Source organism: Mauremys reevesii, linkage group 2, assembly GCF_016161935.1.
Source record: "Mauremys reevesii isolate NIE-2019 linkage group 2, ASM1616193v1, whole genome shotgun sequence".
NCBI classification, from domain to species: domain Eukaryota; kingdom Metazoa; phylum Chordata; order Testudines; family Geoemydidae; genus Mauremys; species Mauremys reevesii.
The window spans coordinates 65,790,438-65,811,515 of record NC_052624.1 but is presented as its reverse complement, the minus strand read 5'-3'; the positions used below and the strand labels follow the sequence as shown (position 1 = coordinate 65,811,515).

At 40.3% G+C, this 21,078-nt stretch overlaps 1 protein-coding gene across 2 annotated transcripts in view; it reads left to right on the top strand.

Annotated features, from left to right (window-relative positions):
• Nucleotides 1-1,886: 1,886 nt before the first annotated feature.
• Nucleotides 1,887-21,078, top strand: part of ANKRD28 (ankyrin repeat domain 28) — a 205,119-nt gene continuing 185,927 nt past the window's right edge. Inside the window, exons 1-2 of one of the 2 annotated variants that reach the window (XM_039526714.1) lie at nucleotides 1,887-2,115; nucleotides 11,607-11,663. In XM_039526714.1, coding sequence (XP_039382648.1) covers nucleotides 2,089-2,115; nucleotides 11,607-11,663 — 84 coding nt within the window. In that variant the 5' untranslated portion in view covers nucleotides 1,887-2,088. The remainder of the gene's footprint in view (nucleotides 2,116-11,606; nucleotides 11,664-21,078) is intronic. The other variant, XM_039526712.1, reaches the window with a different exon arrangement.

Here is a 21,078-nt window from a genome sequence, read left to right as displayed (position 1 = left end):
TTCCTTTTATTTGTTTTAAACCTGCTGCCTATTAATTTCATTTGGTGACCCCTAGTTCTTGTATTATGGGAAGCATCATATCAGAGACCTAACATGTCTTAACATAGGACTCTGCAAAATCTAGAACTGACCCTGAGCATTCATAGTTAAATAACAAAGCTATTTTTTCATGCTTGTGCCTAGAGGCTCTTCCCTCTAAAACCTTACCAAATCAGGACATTCCACTGCATGTACTTTTCCCTTTGGGGAGAGGATAAGAGAAGTAAGACATGACAGATGTCAAGTATCAGAGGGGTAGCCGTGTTAGTATGGTTCTGTAAAAAGCAACAAAGAATCCTGTGGCACCTTACAGACTAACATGTATTGGAGCATAAGCTTTCATGAGCGAATACCCACTTCATCAGATGTATGTGTTTTCACCCATGAAAGCTTATGCTCCAATACATCTGTTAGTCTATAAGGTGCCACAGGACTCTTGGTTGCTTTTTACATGACAGATGTTAATCAAGATGCTGAGATATAATGGTGATGAGTGCAGTTTAAGTAGCTCCTTCTCACTTCGGTGACCACCTGGAGCTCAGCTGTATTGGGCTAAATGGGGCCACTGGTGGAGTGAGATGTTGTTGAGTATAAAGAAAGAACTTGGTATTTGACCCTAAATGAATCCCAAGTTAGAGTTTGGTTATTTTCAATAAAAGTTTCACAAAGTATTGGTTTCTTCCCGCATTACTTAACTTCTCTGACAGTATCTGGAAAAATATCTTCCATATCTTCTGAAACTTTGCCTTAAAATCCAGGCAACATAAATAGTTTCCCTCTCCTCCCCACCCTCGAGACATAGAGGAGACTCCAATTGGCCTCATGATCATGACAGCACCTTGGTTGCCACTCCACACTCCAAACCTCACTCTATGACAAGTAAGGGGCCCATATTAACCAAGGTAAAATTGGGACACTGTGTGGTGCTAGCCTGAGGTGCCTGACATCACCGTTCGCCTGCACCTAGGCACAGGGCTGTCCAGAGCCACCTGGTGTTGCTGCTCACTCCAGCCCCATGCAACAGGGATTGGGGCTGACCACCTGATCCCTGCACTGCCCTGGGTTGACTGCTTGAGCCCTGCTGCCCAGCACTTCATGTCACCACTGGCCTCCCCAAACGTTTTGCTGCACCCCACTAAGGGGGGGGCACAACCCACTTTTTTGGCAAAACTGGGCATTTGTTCTGTTTACTCTTGGCGACTGATCAGAGCCACGTGCAACTGGCAAGAGCAAAGGGGACAAATGGCCATTCTTGCCCAAAAAGCCAGGGTTTAAAAAAGGGGACCGTCCTGCCCAAATGGGACGTATGGTCACCCTAATGACAAACCTCGCGCCTGCGAGGTGCCAGCCGGGCTAGCAGAGGAGCTCAAGGTCACTGGGGCACCCGGAGGCTGGGTCCCAGTTCCCATGCGAGTCACGGCTTTGGGGGAGGGAGATGAACCCGCATCTGGCGGCAGCAGCGACAATCCCGGCGCCTTCGGGGTTTTCTCCCCAGGTGGGGGAGGGGCAGAAGGGGGATAATTGCAGCTCCTGATACAGGCTCAGCCCCTCCCCCCGCTCACGCCCGTCACCCTCTCTCCTGCCCACCTCCGTATCTTCGCCTCCCGCCCTGTGCCCCGAACCTGCCCCGCCCACCCCACCACTGGTGCTCCTGGCCAATCAGACGCTAGCTTCTCCTCCCCGGCCAATCGGCGCTGCCCTTACTCCGCCCCGACCCTTGCTTCCGGCCCAATAAGCGCCGTGGTTGATGGTGAGTGACGGTAGCGGCTGGGAAGCCGCTTTGATGCTGCCCGAGTCTAATTCCGGAAGCTGCCTCTGAGAACGGGGCGGGGCAGAAGGGGGCGGGGCAGGAGGGGGACTCCCCCCGTCCTCATCCCCGCGCGCGCGTTTCCTCAGGGCCCACGGCTTCCCCCTCGGCACCCGGTGCGGAGCCCGGGCGGGGCGGGGGGAGTGGCCTGCGCACGGGCGGATCGGCCCCTGGGAGGAGGCGGGGCAGCCGGAGTCAGTTGGCGGCCGGAGGCGGCGGCTGGTCGGTGCGGCGGCCTCGCCATGGTTTTCCTTAAACTCCGCGAGCAGGTGGGTGCGAAGGGCGGTGAAGCGGCTGCTGCTGCTTCCTTCCTCCATTCCTGGCCCGGGCGCGCCCCCTCCGTGTGCGTGTGTGACAGGCTCCGGGGAGGCCCCGCGGCTGCGGCCGGGGAGGGGGCTGCTGTGCCCCGTGTGCACGGCCGGGCTCAGTGCCCGCCGCTCCGCGCTGGGAGGGGGGGTGTGTGCTCGGTGCGGGCGAGTCTCTTATCCTGCGGCGTGTCTGTGAGGGGAGCAGGCGGGCGGGCTCGGCGCTGCCTGTCCCCGTTTCCCGTCTTCTCCCGGGTAACCGGCCCAGACCGAACAGGTGGCGGCGGGTGTCTGTCTGCCCCTGCCCGCCCACATGCCCAGCCGCCCTCGTTCCCGGCCACACGCCCGCTGGCCACCCTCTGAGGTGTGAGAGTGTCTAAGGGGATTAAATAACACGCTGACATGTGGCTGCCTTTCACCATGATCACTTTAAAAAGATACCCGCCTTGCTCTCTTCGGCAGTGTCCCTGACGCTGGAAGTCTGCCCTGCTTTAATGGCGTGATTAATATTCCTGATCATCCGATCCGTTCAGTTTTTGTAAAATGCTGTGGAGAAGGAAGGCATTATGTTAGAGGCGAGCATTGATATTGGTCTGCCGCTGTGTCTAAATCTTGCCAGCTTCCCGTGTAACACTTCCAAGATTCGGTCTGTCTTGTCAAGCTGCACAGCTAAAGCTCTGGTTCAGGCCTTCATTTCATGCCTTCAGCCAACTCCTCCTTGCTGGCCTTGACAAATCTCATTCTGTTCCATGTACCCAATTAAAATGCTGTTGCACAAAAAAAGATAACTTTCCTGGCTTGTTACTTTGACCACATTACAGACCTTTGTGTCCCTTCATTAGCTCTCTCTTCTACACCCCATCAAACACAATCTATTTGTCTTCTCTTCTAAGGCACTCTCTGGCTTACTTCTCTTTTCTTATACATTAGGAAGATGCTGACCTCCCACCTATGTTTTGCAAATAGTGCTAGTTTTGATTTAGGATGTTTGTGCTTTCTACCATGCCCTCCTTTGTGCATCAGTCATCTCAATTAAAAATCTACAAAGCCCACTATATTGTCCACCTTAAAACAGTCTGCTGTGATGCCTACAAAAAAACTAGGCAGTGGTGAAGCAGCTTGTGTGCTGTGGACCGCTGCTTATCATGATAACCAGTATCTCATCATTACATTGCACTTTCTGTATATTTGTATCTACGTCCATCATGTTTTACATTAGATTGTAAGCTCTTTTAGGCAGGGGCCCTCTGTATAAACAAACACAGTGCCTAGCAAGATAGAGCTGAGGCCACTGAATTATAAATAATAATTGTCTTGATTGTGGTCAGTAAGTTAACAAAAATTCAGTTTTAATGGAAGACCTGAAATTTGATTAGTAAGTCTTATAAGAACCTCAAATACATTTAATATTCTTAATAGTTATTTTGGTCTTTAATTTTATGATCACTTTATATTGATTTCTTTTAACTAAGCAGAGAAGAGGAGGCCGATTTGTATATATTTATGTGACATGTAAGCACTTCATACTAGAGATTCCATTCTGTCAGGTGTACATGTACAGTATGAATAGGGCCCTACCAAATTCATGGCCATGAAAAACGCCTCTCAAAACGTGAAATCTGGTTCCCTCCCTGTGAAATCAGGTCTTGTGTGATTTTTATTCTATACTATACAGATTTCATGGTGGGGGAGAGACCAGTGTTTCTCAAAGTGGGGGCCCTGACCCAAAAGGGAGTTGCAGGAGGGTCACAAGGTTATTTTAGGGGGTAACGGTATTGCCACCCTTACTTCTGTGCTGACTTCAGAACTGGGCGGCATATCATATCATACCATACCATGCTGCCCATACTTCTGTGATGTTGCTGGCAGTGGCTTGGCCTTCAGAGTTGGGCTCCTGGCCAGCAGCCGCCTTCTCCAGCTGCTCAGCTCTGAAGGCAGTGTCACTGCCAGCAGCAGCGCAGAAGTAAGAGTAGCAGTACCGCACCCCCTTTACAATAACCTTGTGACCCCCCTCACAACAACTTTTTGCGTCAGGTCCCATACAATTACACCACCATGAAATTTCAGATTTAAATAGGTGAAATCATGAAATTTACCATTATAAAAATCCTCTGACAATGAAATTGACCAAAATGGACCATGAATTTGCTAGGGCCCTAAGTATGAAATAATTTCTGGAGTAATAATCACATCAGTGCAATAGCATTCAAATATCTCTTTGAATTTCATCGCTGTGCAGCAGGACAAAATAGCAGTGTGGTTGGAGCCTGGTCTATGGGGACTACCACAATATGAATAATAATTAATTTGGAGAAATGAAACAGATTTATAGGAATGTCAGTTTGCATAGATATTTTGGTATGAAAGTATACTTTCATTTCCAAAGAGCAAGGGATAGAAGAATCTTTTGAAGAAAATATGTTGTTAAAAAGAAATATTAATAGTTGGACTTGTGTAGTGTTTAACAATTGAGTGCCAGTTATTGTTGAAATCAGTTCATGAAAACTTGGAAGATGTTGCACGTTGCTATGGCATGTAATTTTTTAAGCCCATTTATTGAGTTGCATGCATAATTGTTAAATAATAGACAATTAGTTTTCTTTTTATAGTAAGAATAACCTTTGGATACACTGCTCCTTAGCAAAACGAAGATTTGAGATGAAAGATCTTGCTCTCTTCCCAGCTGGTGGCACGATGCTCTCACCTTGCTACTCAAACAGTCATCTTTTGGATTGGTCTCAGTGATTTGCTATGATAGCATCTCACATGTCTCATTTAGAGTTTGTGATGCTCTACTAGTTAGGTGCCCCGTTGAAATGTGTTAGGTTTTTTGTTTTAAATTGTCATTGACCAGCCCCACCTGAAAATTAATGCATATTTTTGGGGGCATAGTGTTTGGAGGAAGAAGTTATTCTAGGGTACCAAATTAATAGAAGCGTCAAATGCTGCATCATTTTTAGTATTGGCTGCCAAGCTGTAAACTCCAGCATTGGGTAACTGTAAGTTGTGATTGTAGTTAAATCTGTTATATGAAGTTATTGTGATAAGTTTTGATTCTTGTACTTTCACAAGAAAGAGTACTGACTAGCTTTATTTTATCAACTTAATATTATGTTAATGCAACTACATAGATCATAGTGCTGGTAATACATACCTAAAGTGAAGAACTGAATATCCTGACTAATTCTGTTAGTAGCAGTCAAACTAAAGGTCTTCTCTAGCATTCATTACAATAAATGGCAAGTCTGTTAACTTCAATGGGTGTTGGGTCAAGTCTTTAGTTGCTATCTGTCTGTTCTTTGTTCTATGAGAAACACATTGATTTCAGTCTAGTTTCTAGTTTCTACTGGACATCTGTCTGGATTAGCTAGTGCAACCTTGTCAACTTTAACAGAAATTAAGGACTGAGAAATTTAGAGTAAGGAATAATGTAGTTTATTCTCCATCAGTGATCCTTCCTTAGAGGGTTCAGGTATATTTGTAGTAGAATGGCAAAATGTTTGTACTGTTGACAATCTTGTAACTCTTGTGGATAGAGAACTTCTGTTTCTAGAGTATCACATCTGCACCTCCTACAAATACTAAAACAATTGTCTAACAAACTTGTTTTGGATTGAAACTTTTCTTCTTTAATCCTAATGTGGAACTCTTCTTGCTGGGTCAGCACTGAACCAATGTTCCAGACCAGAGAGACTATGCTAAAGGAGATAATATCTCTTTGAATGAGATGTGAAAATGGTGTTACCAATCTTCTGCTCATTGTAAAAAACAAACTAAACTTGCCTCTCCATCAGAATAGAGATGTTCATCTCCATTATCCTGGCAGAAGACTATTCTGATATGTAAATTAGTTACGTTAACGTATGACAAAGTAAATACTATATTGAAGTTATTTGTGTACTGTTAGAGGTTCTGTGTTTTACTCCAGGGATGGCGTCACGTCATTGGTGGGCAAAGTGATTGCCATGGATTGCTGTACAATCCAATTAATAAAATATTAGATAAATGCAAGGTCATTTTCATTCGTTCAGCAGAGATTGGTAACTTTCCCTAGGAAATGCAGCTAGAAATGTGACTTGCTTCTTTGGACATCAGCCTATTTTATAAATGTTGCAGAGCACTTCTGATACTCTTCTTAGGTTGATTTTCTAATGGGGTTAATTTAGGTCTCACATATGACAATCTTGAGTTGTGTTAAGCTTTCAGATGATCTAGAAGGGATGTATGTTAACTGTGTAACTGTCGCTCTATTCTCCAGCAGAGCTAACAATAGAAAGGAAAGGGGTTACAGGATAAAGGGAACAGTAATAAGGTTACATCAGCCAACAGCGCACACATTTTTATTGTTCCTTATCATTTAAACATGTTTGGTTTGGGTTTCTGGGCCACTTTCCTAGCTACTATCACTTACAGCAGAAGTGGGTCCTGAGGACACATTTGGAGGAGGAAAAGGTTGTGAAGTCATCCAGTGTGTAATATGGCAACACGTGTGGTCAGAAATCCCTCCATCAGGATATTTGTTGAACTCACAGGGTGAAATCCTGTCCCCAAGACTCCCACTGACTACAGTGGGGATGTGGGGGGAGGATTTCACCTATAGAGTCAAATTGGGCTGTGCAGTTCTAGCTGATGTGGCTGTGGTATCTCATAGGGCCAGAATTTGGTCCAAGATGCTTCTTTATAGCAGTTTTAGAGATGTAATAGTTTAGGTTCAGATCCTGCATGTGATGAATGTAGCACACTTTTGAAATGTGTAAATGTTTTTCTATTACAGCCAAGCAAATGATGAGAAAACAACCTGTTTATCTTTTATAGCAGAGTATCTGCAAATCATTGTGGAAAGTAGATCCGTTCAGTATATTGAGTCCTTTCCTTTAGTTCCAGGCTGCTTGACTGGGGGAGGGGCGTCTGTACAAACTTATGCTGTACAAACTTATGTTGTACTTCATGCACCTTGTTGGGTGGCATCCTAAACACATCTGGCACCAGCGAGTGCTCTGTTTTTTGTGCCCATCACTTTGGTGCAAGAGTGCCACTTTTTCTGGAAGACGCTAGAACGGCTTAACAATTTTCGTGGGTAATAGTTGGTATTCATATCTGCCTTCCCTCCACTTGGAGTGGAGGTGACAATGCTACAGACTGCATTTACTTGTAGTTGCAGTTTACTCTGCATTCTGGTATGCTTCGATTAATGAATAAAACTTCCTCTTTGTTAATCCTCATAGCTCTTTTTAGTTGTCTGAGAGAATATTTTGAGTTGTGGACTTGGTATCTTGAAAGCCAAATAGTTTTTTTGTTTGTCTCCTTCAGCGTTCAGTCATAGAAGTATTAGGAAACCATAGATACATTGAGCAAGTAAGCAAGAGTTTACTTGTCCTATGAACTAAATTTTACAAAATTCTAAACATTAAGGTTGTGTGCATGCACCAGAATGTTTTGTCAAGTATTGCTTATTCTAAACAGGTAGATAAATGATTTTTAATTTCAGAAGACCTGCAAGACAATACTTTCCACAATAGAATCTGTTACATGCCTGTCAGTACGTTTAATTTCAGTACACTTTTTTTTAACTGAAATTTGGAGACCTCTTCCATCAAAATCTATAGCCACTCATCCTGTTCTATTTTAGCAACAGGCTACTTGTGGCAAAACTCATTGAACACTGCTTCATTGTAACTGTTAAAGACCTGGCTCCTCCTTTAAGACATCGGTATTTAAATGATCCACATCCTGGTTTTTTTTTTCTTCCCCCAGGGAAGGGGAGAAGGTTAAGGCCTGTGATAGTGGACATTGAAGGTCATCTGTGCACTGCATACTTGCCAACATATTTTACTTTTCTGTTGGACTACTCATTAGGCTATGTTTAGGATGCATTATTTCCCAGAAGTCAGACTCTGCTTAATGGCAAAAGGCAGAGAATAAGAAGTGGCTGCATGAGGCTATTAGGTTGACCACTTATCTCGAAAGTGAGTGCCCTGATTTTTTTTTTTTTATTGCTCATTTATATCTTTCTCTTCGCTAAGATGGATCTTATTCATTTGGCAGTTAAACAAATGTTTGCAGTGTCCTCGTGAACACTGAATTGCTTACATGGTTGCTATTTTCATTACTGCTAGTGTTAAACTTTATTCTTGGCATGAATTCTAAAAAGGATTAACATCCGAACTAGTTCCTTATTGGACTAGGAAGAGAAATTGTCTCACTGGGATGGGGGAGGAGGAGAAGAGGAGCTGTTCTGGGAGAGGAGGCATGGAAATACCAGTTTTCACTCTTTCTTTAAACCCTGTGCAAATGTCAAATTTTGGAGAATTCGTGTCTCTTCCTATTAGATTTAAGAGGTTGTTGTTGGGTTAAAAATGATCTAAAATACCAAGCAGCAACAAAAACTAACAATCCTCCTCCCAATCTCTTAAGAACTTTTTTTGGTTGCTTTAAAAATAAAACACACAAAAAAAAAACCCAACCCAAAATACCCAGTCCCCCACACTTAAAACTTGCATCTAAACTACATTAGACATCAAAAACATATCCAAATATTTTCCTTTCTTAGTATTTTCCTCAGACTTCCTGATAATTGTTGCCCTTGGGTTCAGAGTCCATATGCATTGACAAGATGATGTCGAGGCTCAGGTAGCTCAAAGAACGTTTCTCTTTATGGAAGAGATAGCTGATCCATCTCAGTACACAGAGCACAGGATTGCTTCCACTCTGTGGTCCTTACATATAAAGCTATTAAGGAGTGCTTAGTGTCACAGGTTTTTATTGTCATTGAGTAAATGGACCCCAACGGGAGGGAGGGAGGATTTTGAGAGCCACTGTCTTGGAAACAAGACCTTCTCCTCAAATGAGAAGAGAGATTAAAAAAAAACCTGAACAAATCCTAAACTGCAGATTAGGCCTGCAGTCTAATCTGCAGAGTAGATCCTATTGACCTCAGTGAGGCCTCTGTGAGGGCATAAGGATCCATTTATGCAGATCCAATTGAAGGTTTTCAGGTGTTTTTAGTAGCCAAGGATCTGGAACAAAATAAGGCGAACCAAACCATGCTTATCATGCAATAAAGAGCTAACTTCATAAAAGCTTGTAGAAAAACTGCCATTATCTGCTGGAGTCTGAAAGTCACTGTGAACTTTGAACTAGCAAACTGTCTCTCCTTCCTGTACGGATATTGACATCCCCTAAACTGTTAGTCTGTTCATTGACCAGACTGGGGAAGAAATGCATCTACTCTTCTACTGCACTTCTTGTATATCTTCCACTTTCTTATCTCTTTCAACATTTGGCCACAGTCTTTTTCCTAATCCACTGGATTTTTGTGATGCCGAACTATTACTGTTTTACTGTTCCTACCAACTTCTTTCTACCATATTTCTTTTATTTTCCTCTTGCTTTTATTCCTGTCTTTCCTATTTCTGGAACTTGAGTGGGAGACTGAAGCTGCCTTAGTTACAGTGACTAACCACTTTTTAAAGTTATTCATGATGTTTGTGTTTACATAATTTACAGTATAATACAAATCATACTACTAAATTATTTGACATATTAAAACTGCAAGTAAATCTAAATAAAGCAGCTCCTCATCTTTGAGTGCAACCGATATCCTACTGTATATATTGTAAGACTCAGACTTCAAGGCCAGAAGGGACCATCAAGATATCTAGTCTGACTTCCTTCACATTACAGATTACAGAACCTCATCCATCCACTTCTGCAATAGGCCCAAAACCTCTGAGTTAATGAAGTCTTCAAATCTTGTTAAAGACTTCAAGTTATAGAGAATTTACCATTCACTCTAGTTCAAACCAGCAAGTGACCTATGCCCCATGTGGCTGAGGCAAGCAAAATTCACCCAGAGTCTGTGCCAGTTTAACCTGTGTGAAAATGTCTTCCTGATGTCAAATATGGTGATCAGTTAGACTCTGATTGTGGGTGAGACCCACCAGCCAGACACCTGGGAAATAATCCTCTGTAGTATCTCCGAGCTCTCTGCATATGGTGTCCCATCTCTGGCCGTTTTAGAGATATTTGCAAATAGCAGTTGTGGATGGGCTATGTGCCATTGTAGGCACCTTCATCATATCATGCCCTCCGTAAACTTATCAAGTTCAGTCTTAAAAGCAGTTAGGTTTTTAGCCACCACTACTCTTTTTGGAAGGCTGTTGCAGAACTTCACTCCTCTGATAGTTAGAAATGTTTGTCTAATTTCAACCCAAAACTTGCTGATGGCCAGTTTAAATCCATTTGTTCTTGTGCCAACATTAACCCTTCACTTAAATAACTCCTTTTCCTTCCTGGTGTTTATTCCTCTTATGTATATATAGAAAGCAATCATATCTTCCATCAGCCTTCATTTTGTTAGGCTAAACAAAGCTCATTAAGTCTCCTTTTGTAAGGCAGGTTCTCCATACTTCTGATCATCCTGGTAGCTCTTCTCTGCACCTGCACTAATTTGAATATATCTTTCTTAAACAGCAGTGACCAGAGTTGCACACAGTATTCCAGATGAGTGCCTTATACGGTGCCTTGTACAGTGGGAACAACACTTCCCTATAGGGTGGATAAAAATCAGTGATTTAAAAAAAATTATTTAAATCATTTTTTGGATAAAATGCCTTTTTTGGGGAAAAATCCTATCTAAAGATGGTTTTAATTAAGATGTATTATATTTGAGCTATATCTCATAATGGAATAGGGGTTATAAATTCTGATTCTATAGTATGAGACAATATATTCATGTAATGTTTAAGAAAGTTTGTAAATGAGTTCCAGTAGTTCATGGATTAGGGACCCAATCTCATGAGGTTCCAGGGGTTTCTGTATAGATTATTTAGGTTAATCTTTCTATCTACCCAATTTGACTCAATGCTCAGTCTAGAAGATACCATCAGAGATGCTTAGTTTTTCAGTTCTCAAACTGTATATTTGTGTCTCCAGATATAACATGCTTGTTAACAGCGAAAATGTTTTAAATAAATAAATTAGAATGTAGAGGTGAGAAATAAAATACCTCAACCCTGTTGTCCCTCTGCATATTTGTGTACACAGAGTCAATCCCTTACTTCTATCTAAAAGTGCAAAGTTTCAAAAAGTTCAACGAACAGAAGATTGTTGGGGGCGGAATAGATCTGGACAAGGAGAAAAAGTCTGGAGATAAATGTGAGAAGGGAGGGACAGGCAGAGAAAGAAAAGTGAAACTGTTTGAGCAGCATATTCCAGAATTTGCTTTCTGAGTGTAGCCTTCATTGATTTGAGATCTGTCATACCATTCTCTCACTAGAAGTGAAAACCTGTAATGGCAGAAGGCTGTAAAAGAGACCCAGTTTGGGAATATTTTAATGAAGTTCCTCTACCTGTGGGTAAGACAGGCATGCGTGCAAAATGCAAACATTGCAACAAAGAAATGCAAGGCCTGGTTGCCCTAATGAAACAACATCATGAGAAGTATTTCTTCTCAGGAGGAAGCTGCCTTGAAGATGATGAAAGGAACCTGTCTGAATATGCAGGATGTTCAGGTTAGTAAACTTTTTTTATTTCATACTTCTTTCTTAAGGACTGCCTGTCTTCCTTCTGAACTGTTCTTGAATTCTCGTGTTTGAGCAAAAAATAGAGTAACAACTATATGGTACTATCATTTTAGATGCAGTTGTGATTTTAAAAAAAGCTGAAATAGGCGGATCTTCCTTTTACAATTTCAACTTTAAAGTCGTACTGAGTGTCAGTGAATGCAATGAGTAATACTAAATGAGCAATATGGTGGTAATAATTAAATAACTGCATTGACTGACTTTGTTTAGGCGAATCCATCCTCAACATACAGGATTCTGAAGACTATCCACCTTCAAGACCACCATCATTTTCTGTAGTTTCAGAGTTACCTGCCAATAATAGTGTTTCAGTCACATGTATGTCACATAGCCACAGTATATCGCCTGTAGCAAAAAAGGGGAAGGGGGAATCTCCATTATCCAGAAACAACCATAGATCAGTTTGTGATAAGAACCAGCAGATTACAAAAAGAGGTAGTTGATGAAAAAATTGCCCGGTTTGTTTATGCAACAAACTCTCCTTTTCGTATGATTGAGAACCCACACTTCATTAACGTTGTTCAGTCAATAAGACCAGGATACAATCCATCCAACAGAGCAGATGTTGCAGGCAAATTGCTGGATAAAGTGTATGAAAGAGAAATTGAGCACTGTGCAAAAGGTCTAGAGGGTAAAGTTGTTAACCTGAGTCTTGATGGATGGAGCAGTGTCCACGATGATCCTGTTGTATGTGCTTGTGTGATAACAGAAGAAGGGATTGTCTTCCTTACAGAAACAATTGATACATCAGGAAATGCACACACAGCAGAATACTTACAAGAAGTAGCAGTAAAAGCTATAACAAATTGTGAAGAAAAATTCAAATGTCTAGTACGCATCTTGGTCACAGACAATGCTGCAAATGTATCCAAGATGAGAAGAAATTATTTAGAAGAGAGTCCCAAGCTAATAACATACGGTTGCAGTGCTCATTTGATGCACTTCCTAGCCAAAGATTTCAGTGTTCCAGAAATAAAGGCTAATGTTGTCGAAATTGCAAAATACTTCCATAACAACCACTTTGCAGCAGCTGCTCTGAAAAGAGTCGGAGGAACCAAGCTAACTCTCCCACAAGATGTGTGATGGAATTCAGTAGTGGACTGTTTTCAGCACTATATCAAGAACTGGCCAAATCTGATGACAGTTTGTGAACCAAATCGTAAAAAAATAGATGGCACTGTCACAGCCAAAGTTCTCAACATTGGGCTTAAGAGAATGTTGAAGATGTGCTAAGTCTTGAACAAGTCTTGAACCCTGAAGCCTATTTCTGTAGCCTTGAACAAAATGCAGGAAAATAGATGTTTTTTTGCTGATGCTGTTGAAATTTGGAAGGAACTGAGTGAAAAAGAGAAATATGCAATGAAAGAATTAAATAACAAGCATTAAGAAAACGAATGGGACAAGCACTATCTCCAGCTCATTTTCTTGCCAATATTCTCAGTACTCGGTACCAGGGTTAAACCTTAACTGCTGAAGAAGAGGAGCTGGCTATGACATGGACATCCAACAATCATCCCTCCATAATGCCAACTATAATAAACTTCAGAACTAAGGGCGAACCATTCAAGAAATATGTTTGCTGATGATGTTTTAAAGAAAGTCACACCAGTGAACTGGTGGAAGTCACTTAAGCACTTGGATTCAGAGACTGTTGAAGTGATAATCTCACTTTTAACAGCAGTATCTTATTCTTTCTACACCGGCAGAAGATTTTCTTCCTTTGGACTAATTCATTCCAAATTGAGAAATCATTTGGGACCTGAAAAAGCAGGAAAGCTTGTTTTTTCTTTTCTGTTACTATTTGGTACTAATTGTTTATTTTTTGTTTTGGTTGTGGATTGTTTTTAATTGTCAAGGTACCTAGTGTCTAATTGTGTTTACAATCTAAATATTTAGCTTTAAACTAATGGAGGAAAACACCAAAACAATAACAGCACTTTACATTTGCAACACACTTGTAATCACACCTACTACCTTTCAGGGTTTTGTTTTTTTTTTCTTTTTCCCCATGTTTTCCTCCCCTGTTGTTGTCCCCATACTACCATTCAAAGCCAGTTTCCTCTCAGCACCTTCTTGGTAGGGGCTTGGAGTCTTTCCTTGGACTGGGTGTTATACCAATATAATAAAAACCAGCAGGATCTTATTAAGAGGGATAAGGCAAAGATGCCACATTTATTGTAAATACCATAACAAAACAAAAAAACAATGTTTTTCTACTTGTTTCTATTACTACTTATTCCTTACACACACACACACACATATATTCATTCACACAATTCATTCAGGTTCTGTATAGATGTTATAGTTACCAGCCTAGATGTTGCTCATGCCAAGTTACTGGCCAGGTATCTTGGTCATGAGGATGGAGCCGAGTCTGTGTCAGATGCATCTGATGCTCCTGGAGGTTGGTATCAGAACCATAGACTCAAAGTCCTCAGTCTTTAGAGTCCAGTTTTATAGGAATTTATTCCTATGTCAGTTCATGAGAGTTGCTTCATTTTGCTGTTGCTAAATCAATCAGCAGATGGCTGGCTCCATGTTAATAAGTGTTTTGTTTTTCCTTCCTTTGAGGTGTGGTGGGTGGATTCCAGTTTGCCCTCTGGGGGGTCATCTGGTTGATCCCACTTGACACCTTCTTCAGCCGACACTGAATTCTTCAGGCTGGTGACTCCCTAACCATTCATTCATTGTTTAAACTAGGCATGCATTCACATACATTCTCTATCTTAATCACATCTATTTCACTGTCTCTTTACCTTTTGGGGTGTTACCAATTTATGTGAGACTCCCTGTCTTTTAACAAGCAAAGATAAAGTGAGAGGAAAACTTACAGAGGGTGGGGGTCTCTATCTATACACTATAACAGCTACTGTTTTGGCTTATTTAGAGATAATTAATGTTTAACAAGTTTTATACAAAGTATTTCTTTGAGCAGGCTTTACTCAGATACAGCTGGTGGCTTGCAGGTTAGAGGCTAAATGCTGGGAATCACAAATTTACTTCTAACATAAATCTTAAGTTATAAAGTATCAATTAACAATAAATCATTTTTCATATAAACCATATTCAATATAAACCTTCTTTAATATCCCTACATGGGTACTCATGTCTATTATCTCAGTCCCATTTTTGGCTTCCTTTTTGATCTGAAGACAGTTGCCTTCTGTTTGAAGAAGTTTAAGAGTGCCCAAACAAGCTATCTCACAGAGTTCAGGTTGTCTTTATGGAAATAAAGCTTTTTTTTTAGTAAAAATTATAAAATGTTAAACATACTTTTAAACTAATATGACTAAGCAGTCAGAGTATTACCTATGGCATGGGAGGGAAAATCTGTCCAGTTCTCAGTTAAAAAACCTGTCATTTCTGCCTCTGTGTCCTAGTAATTCTCTGGCCCAGGGAGAATCTTTGAGCCTTCTAGGATAGCTGGGTTGCTTTGTTTTCCTATTACCATTGTTTAAACTTGTATTCAGGTTAATACCTGGAGGCTACAGTTCCATTGTAACACATATATGAAAAGATAGTGTCATGTCTCTCTTCCCCCCCCGCCCCGCCCCGCCCACTCAGAGTTTACAGTCGAAATATTAATGTAAAATGAAATAGGCCTCCCAGGAGGCTTCTCTGTGTAAGGAATCCAGTTATCTACTATACCATCTTTCCTGGGTAGTTTGGGCCTACTACATCATCTTCCTCAATCCATAATAGGTATGGACAGTAAGTCTTGTCGTCTTTGACTTCCTCTTTGTAGTTGTTGATACATAGTCATAACTCCAAGAACACACAGAAGCTGTGCCTGTTATACCTGGTGAATTCTGATATCTTTGTGTAGCTGAACGTGTATATTTTTACCTATGCACACCTTTACTTAGTAACTTTCTGTTCCCACCAGTAAGTTATTTATAAAGAAATAACAAATTCTCAACTCTAATACAAAATGAAAATTGGATGTAGCTGTCTTTCTCTGCTGTACAAATATTAAATACAGTAGGGGAACAAAGATAATTGGACATCAGTCTCTAAGGAGAGGTGGCAATTTCCTGTAATTTGCAGAAAATGTATTTAACCTCAGCTCTAAAGGAAGCAGGAATATCAAATCATATATGGGCTAGTTTATGCTTCATGTCCGTATAGCATCCATTGTTGTTAAAAGGACACCAATTGAATTGCTCTTGTGTGCAAATGTTTTATTTGCTTAACATGTAATTAATTGAATCCCAATAAATTACAGAAGTTTTTGTAGCGGGAGAAAATCTTTTTTTTCTGCAGTTTTGACTTGATCCAAAAGTCAATTAGTCTTTAAAACGGACTTTGGTTTAGGGCCTTTGAATATCTGATGATACTTTAAATGTTTGGAAATGAAAATGTGATTATCAAACCACAAAAATCAGTTGGAGGATTGCATGGTAGGTGTAGTACAGAGGTCCCCAAACTGTGAGGCGTGCCCCTCTTGTGGGGCATGGAGGAATGTTTGGGGGTGTGTGTGGCTGAGGCCTGGGCCAGCCCGTCTAGGAGGGCGGGGAAGGAGTGCCACCGAGCTCCGCTCCTGGCCCTACCCATACCCCCAGCTGTGGCCCCAGCCTTGGCCCCTTTATTCCTGTCTGTCTCTCCGCACTCCCCCCAGAGGTGCTCCGGGGGGGGGGCAAACACAGTTAAAAGGGGGCATGACCCTGAAAAGTTTGGGGACCACTGGTGCACTACAATGAGTAGATTTCAAAATGAGTTGCTTTAATGAGCTCTATGCACATTGAGAGTACACTTCTACCCCGATATAACCCTGCCCTCGGGAGCCAAAAAATCTTACTGCGTTATAGGTGAAACTGCATTATATCGAACTTGCTTTGATCCGCCGGAGTGCGCAGCCCACCCCCCCAGAGCACTGCTTTGCTGTGTTATATTGGGGTAGAGGTGTAGTTGCCCCTGAAAAAGCAGGCATGATAAAGTTGCAGCTTGGCAGTCTCTTAATGAATATAGTTGAACCTCACAGTTATGAACACCTCGGGAATGGTGGCTGTTTGTAACGCTGAACAAAACACCAAAAATTTACAACTGGACATTGACTTAATACAGCTTTGAAACTTTACTATGCAGAAGAAAAATGCTGGTCTTAACCATCTTAATTTAAATGAAACAAGCACAGAAACAGTTTCCTTGTCAAATATTTTTTTTAACTTTCCATTTTTTAAAAGTAGTTTCCGTTTAATGCAGTACCTGAATTTGCTGTTTTTTCTCTGCTGCTGCCTGATTGCATGCTTCCAGTTCCAAATGAGGTCTGTGATTGACTGGTCAGTTTATAACTCTTGTGTTTGTAACTCTGAGGTTGTACTGTACAAGTGTTGGCATAACATTGGTATTCAATCAAAGTTACCCTCTTTACAGATTGCCATCTCCTTATAGATATGCTGAAGTGAAGAACAAAGAATAAAAGGGTAAAAAATGAAGATGTGAAAGGTGCAGTGATTGAAGGAGTGTGATTGTTAATACTGTAAAACAGAAGATGACAAATGGACACTGATAACTAACTATAGCTATAGAGAAGGAAAAGCTTGGTTGACAGCTTTCTTTGGATACGTGATTATTTTGGGCGATGTGAACTGGAAAAGGTGGTTTTGCATAAAATAGACTTGCCTACAATATATAATTAAAAGAAAATCCTGAACAATTGAAAATCAAACAGGATAGCAAAATCTGGAGTAGCTTGCTGGACTGAAGAAAGTGACAACAGTAGAAAAGATAGTCTGTGAAAGTATACGACTGTGAGAATCCATGGACTACCTATTTTGGCTATTCATGTTTGAGGAATTAATCTCTGCATATTAAATGACATACATATGGTGATAAATGATATGCTAATCTTAATATTGTATTAATTTCTTCTGCAAGATGCAGTATGCTTTGTGGTGTTTCTAACAGTGTTGCAAAAAAGTCAAGTCAGTTCTAAGATGAGAAACAAGATTTTTGAAGCATATTTTCAGCAGATGGGTTTAGTGGTTTGTGTGCATGTGGGAATGTTCAAAATGGGGTAGCACAAGGGAAGTGTCTAAAGAACATGGTAAATACACCCCTCTCTCCACCCTCCCCCCCCAAAAAAAGTAAACAGGTTGGCAAAACAGGCCATGATAATATGGTCTTTGGGAAGTTTCAAAACTAGAGCTGCAATTTTGGTGAATGATAGAGATTGTAATCCTATTTCTTATCCAAAAAAGTCTATTCATAGCAGATTTCCTGAAATTATGGAGAGTCAAGGTAGAGGTTGTTTGCAGTAGTTGAAAGGGAGATGACCAACACAAGAATAAGGATTTAAGAAGGGGCATTGTTATTTTAATGGTGACAAACTGTCATTGTTGGAAAAAGAAAGGTGAAATGGAAATTCTCTTTAGCGTTGAAAGCAAAGTTTAAGGTCTGAATTAAGGGCTTTGGCATTGACAGCAGAAGACATGTCCATCAGTCCTCTGTACTTGGGGGAGGGAAAGCTAAGTGACACAGAGGGTACTCTAACACTGCTTGGAGAGGAAGCTACAGAGCATTGCCATTACTGTGGAGTGGGCTTGTACCCCAGAGGAACGTCCCACTGCACAGCATGGTTGCTTGAGCTGTGTGGTGGGGCCAGGATTTGGGCATTAAGCACTTCACACTTTTCTTGTTTCAAACTTTGTTTGCAGATTGAGTTAAACAGTCCTGAATTAATTCACACTTAGTTCACATCTAGAGGGTCAACAACAATCAATAAAGGTAGGCTTTGCTGGCAGAACTGGATTTTAATATTTTTATAATTTTGACAGTTGCTTAAAAATAGATGTAGATTTTTTTTTAATTTTTAAGGATTTAAATTTTTAGTTGCGGGAAATTATGGGGGATGGTGTCAATTATTTAATGACTGGATGTTGAGACTGAAAAAGTTACAACCTTTATAACTGTCAAAACACAAACTGTCAACATCACTTCAGTTTGATTTAAGATTTTTCTTTGTTTTAAGTTCTCAAGCAGGATTTTCTCTACTTATATGTAAATTTAGATTATTGTTGATGGAAATAATTTTTGTCAGTTTATGTATATACAATGAAATTGTTCACTGATATTTATTGATAAAAATCTAATCTAAACCTAAATAAAGGCAGTATAATTTTAAAAAAAATAAGCTTAAATTTGGCAGAAATTGGTATGTGAGCTCCTATTTGCCAAGGAAAAGTTTCTATTTATTTTTGTCAAACCCTGCCCTTATCCTTGTTGTCTGGAACACTTTAAGTGAAAACTAACTATTTGGAGGCCACTTCTAAAATATTTAAGGGATGAACAAGTGTGTGTACATGAGAGTACATACTATTATTCTATAGGTTCTTGAGTGTCTTCCCTCTTACACTTATTTGCCTAGTATTTCAGCTGGACTCGAGTGCTTTTTGTTCTGCTAGTTATGATACTGCTCATTACAACTACTCTCGGTCTCTTTATGATGATTCCCATAGTTATCTGCAGTACTGAAGCTCTGTGGTCACTAAAGAAAGCAAATCGAGCTTAGTGCTGATGTGACATAATCATGCCTCGATTTGTTCTTTCACTAACATTTTCTACCTGAGTAGAATCAGTTTTGTAACAAGTGCTGAATTTAGTTTTATATACAAGTTGAACATTTTGTCTTTGAGAAACCTGGACTCTATCAACACTTGCTGCCCTCCCTATCATGTATGTATTTATTGTTGAAAGTTTCTTAATTCTCAGTGTAGGCAGAGCTGGTCTTAAATTTTGATTAACTTCTTTATGTCTGGTCCAAGGAAGTGCGAGGTTCTGCTATTTAGAACTTACTGAAAGTTTACTAAGGCATTTTCATTACTTTTTTTCTGTTGTCCTGCGAAGAATGCTTTTTTCTTATCAAAAACATATCCAGGAGAACATGCTAGTTGTCTTCTGATACTAGGATGGTCATCAAACTAATTAGGTATTCATATCATGTTTATCACTCATATTTGAGCTGGCAATCATTGGCTAAGCCTTTAGGAGGATGCAGCTTCATGTGTAGCTCAGCATTTCTGCCTCTAGAGTTGCTGGCAGGCAGTCTTTCAAAGCTTGCATTTTTTTGCAGGGATAATTCCTGTAAATCATAAAACAATACTATTAATGACTAATCAGTGATACTGCTCTTGAAACTGGTATTTTTCGGTAGGAGTGAGGAATTGGATTCCATTTAGTTTTTTACTCAAAGGCATGTCTTTGTCTCTTAGTAGCAGTATGAAGGTTGATGAGACAAAGAAAATGTGTGAAATCACAATGTTGCAGTTCATGTGAGCATTTTCAGGCTCTCCAAGTCTGCTCAGAGAGAGAGAGCACACTTTTTCTCCCCCCATCTTTAAGTGTGCTCTTCAAAGAGCTTCTTATTTATTATAGGAAAGCTTAGGTGGCATCCTCGTCCATAAAAGAAGAGCATTAAGAAGATAAATGCTGTTTTATTTACTTGCCTTAATAGTAAAGAAATGACTCTAATGAATCTTGTTCTAAAGCAATGGAAAGAGAATGAACAAAACTGATTTTTTTCTCAACAATATTCCAGTAGAAACAATCCAGTAAAATTTTCAATACTTCTTTCTGAATAATCATAGCTTATTGGAACAATTATTGAAAATTAAACACATTAATGTGTCAACCATTTTCCATTAAAGACATGATCAGGCAACCTGGTCCCACACTCTGTTTTGTTTTTATAAGTATATATTGTAAAACAATATGAATAGGAATATTCTTATGGATTTTAACTAGTGTTTTCATTTTTTCTTTCATTGGAACATTTCTTTTACAATGCTTGTAACTCTAATATTGTATCATTGGTAGTGCATGAGAACCTAAAAATAACTGAGTGGCCCCCTCAAGGTTTGAACTCACAACCCTGGGTTTAGCAGGCCAATGCTCAAACCACTGAGCTGTCCCTCCCCTCACTGCTTGGACAAACAATGTTGGTGAAATGGAAACAACTTGTATTTTGGTCTTTCTGACTGATTACTGTGAACCTACATGCCAGTCTCATCAAACTCATACTATGCTCTGAAACCTCACCAGCATTCTTTTTTTCTTTCTCACCTTTAAGCAACTGTGGCTGATAAAACTGAATTTGTTGTATTCAAAGATGCAAAAGTTAAAAATGTAGTAATACAAGTTTGAATGCTTACATTTTAAAAATGCTACTTCAGACTACATTTGAAATACAGATACATAGTCAGTATTCATAACTTTAGGTACGAAAGTGATACATGCATACAAATAGGATAATCATATTCAGCAAATCATAACTTTTCCTATGACCCCTTACGTGACCCATCTTGTACAAAATGCCTTTTAATTATGCCATAATTATATTATATAT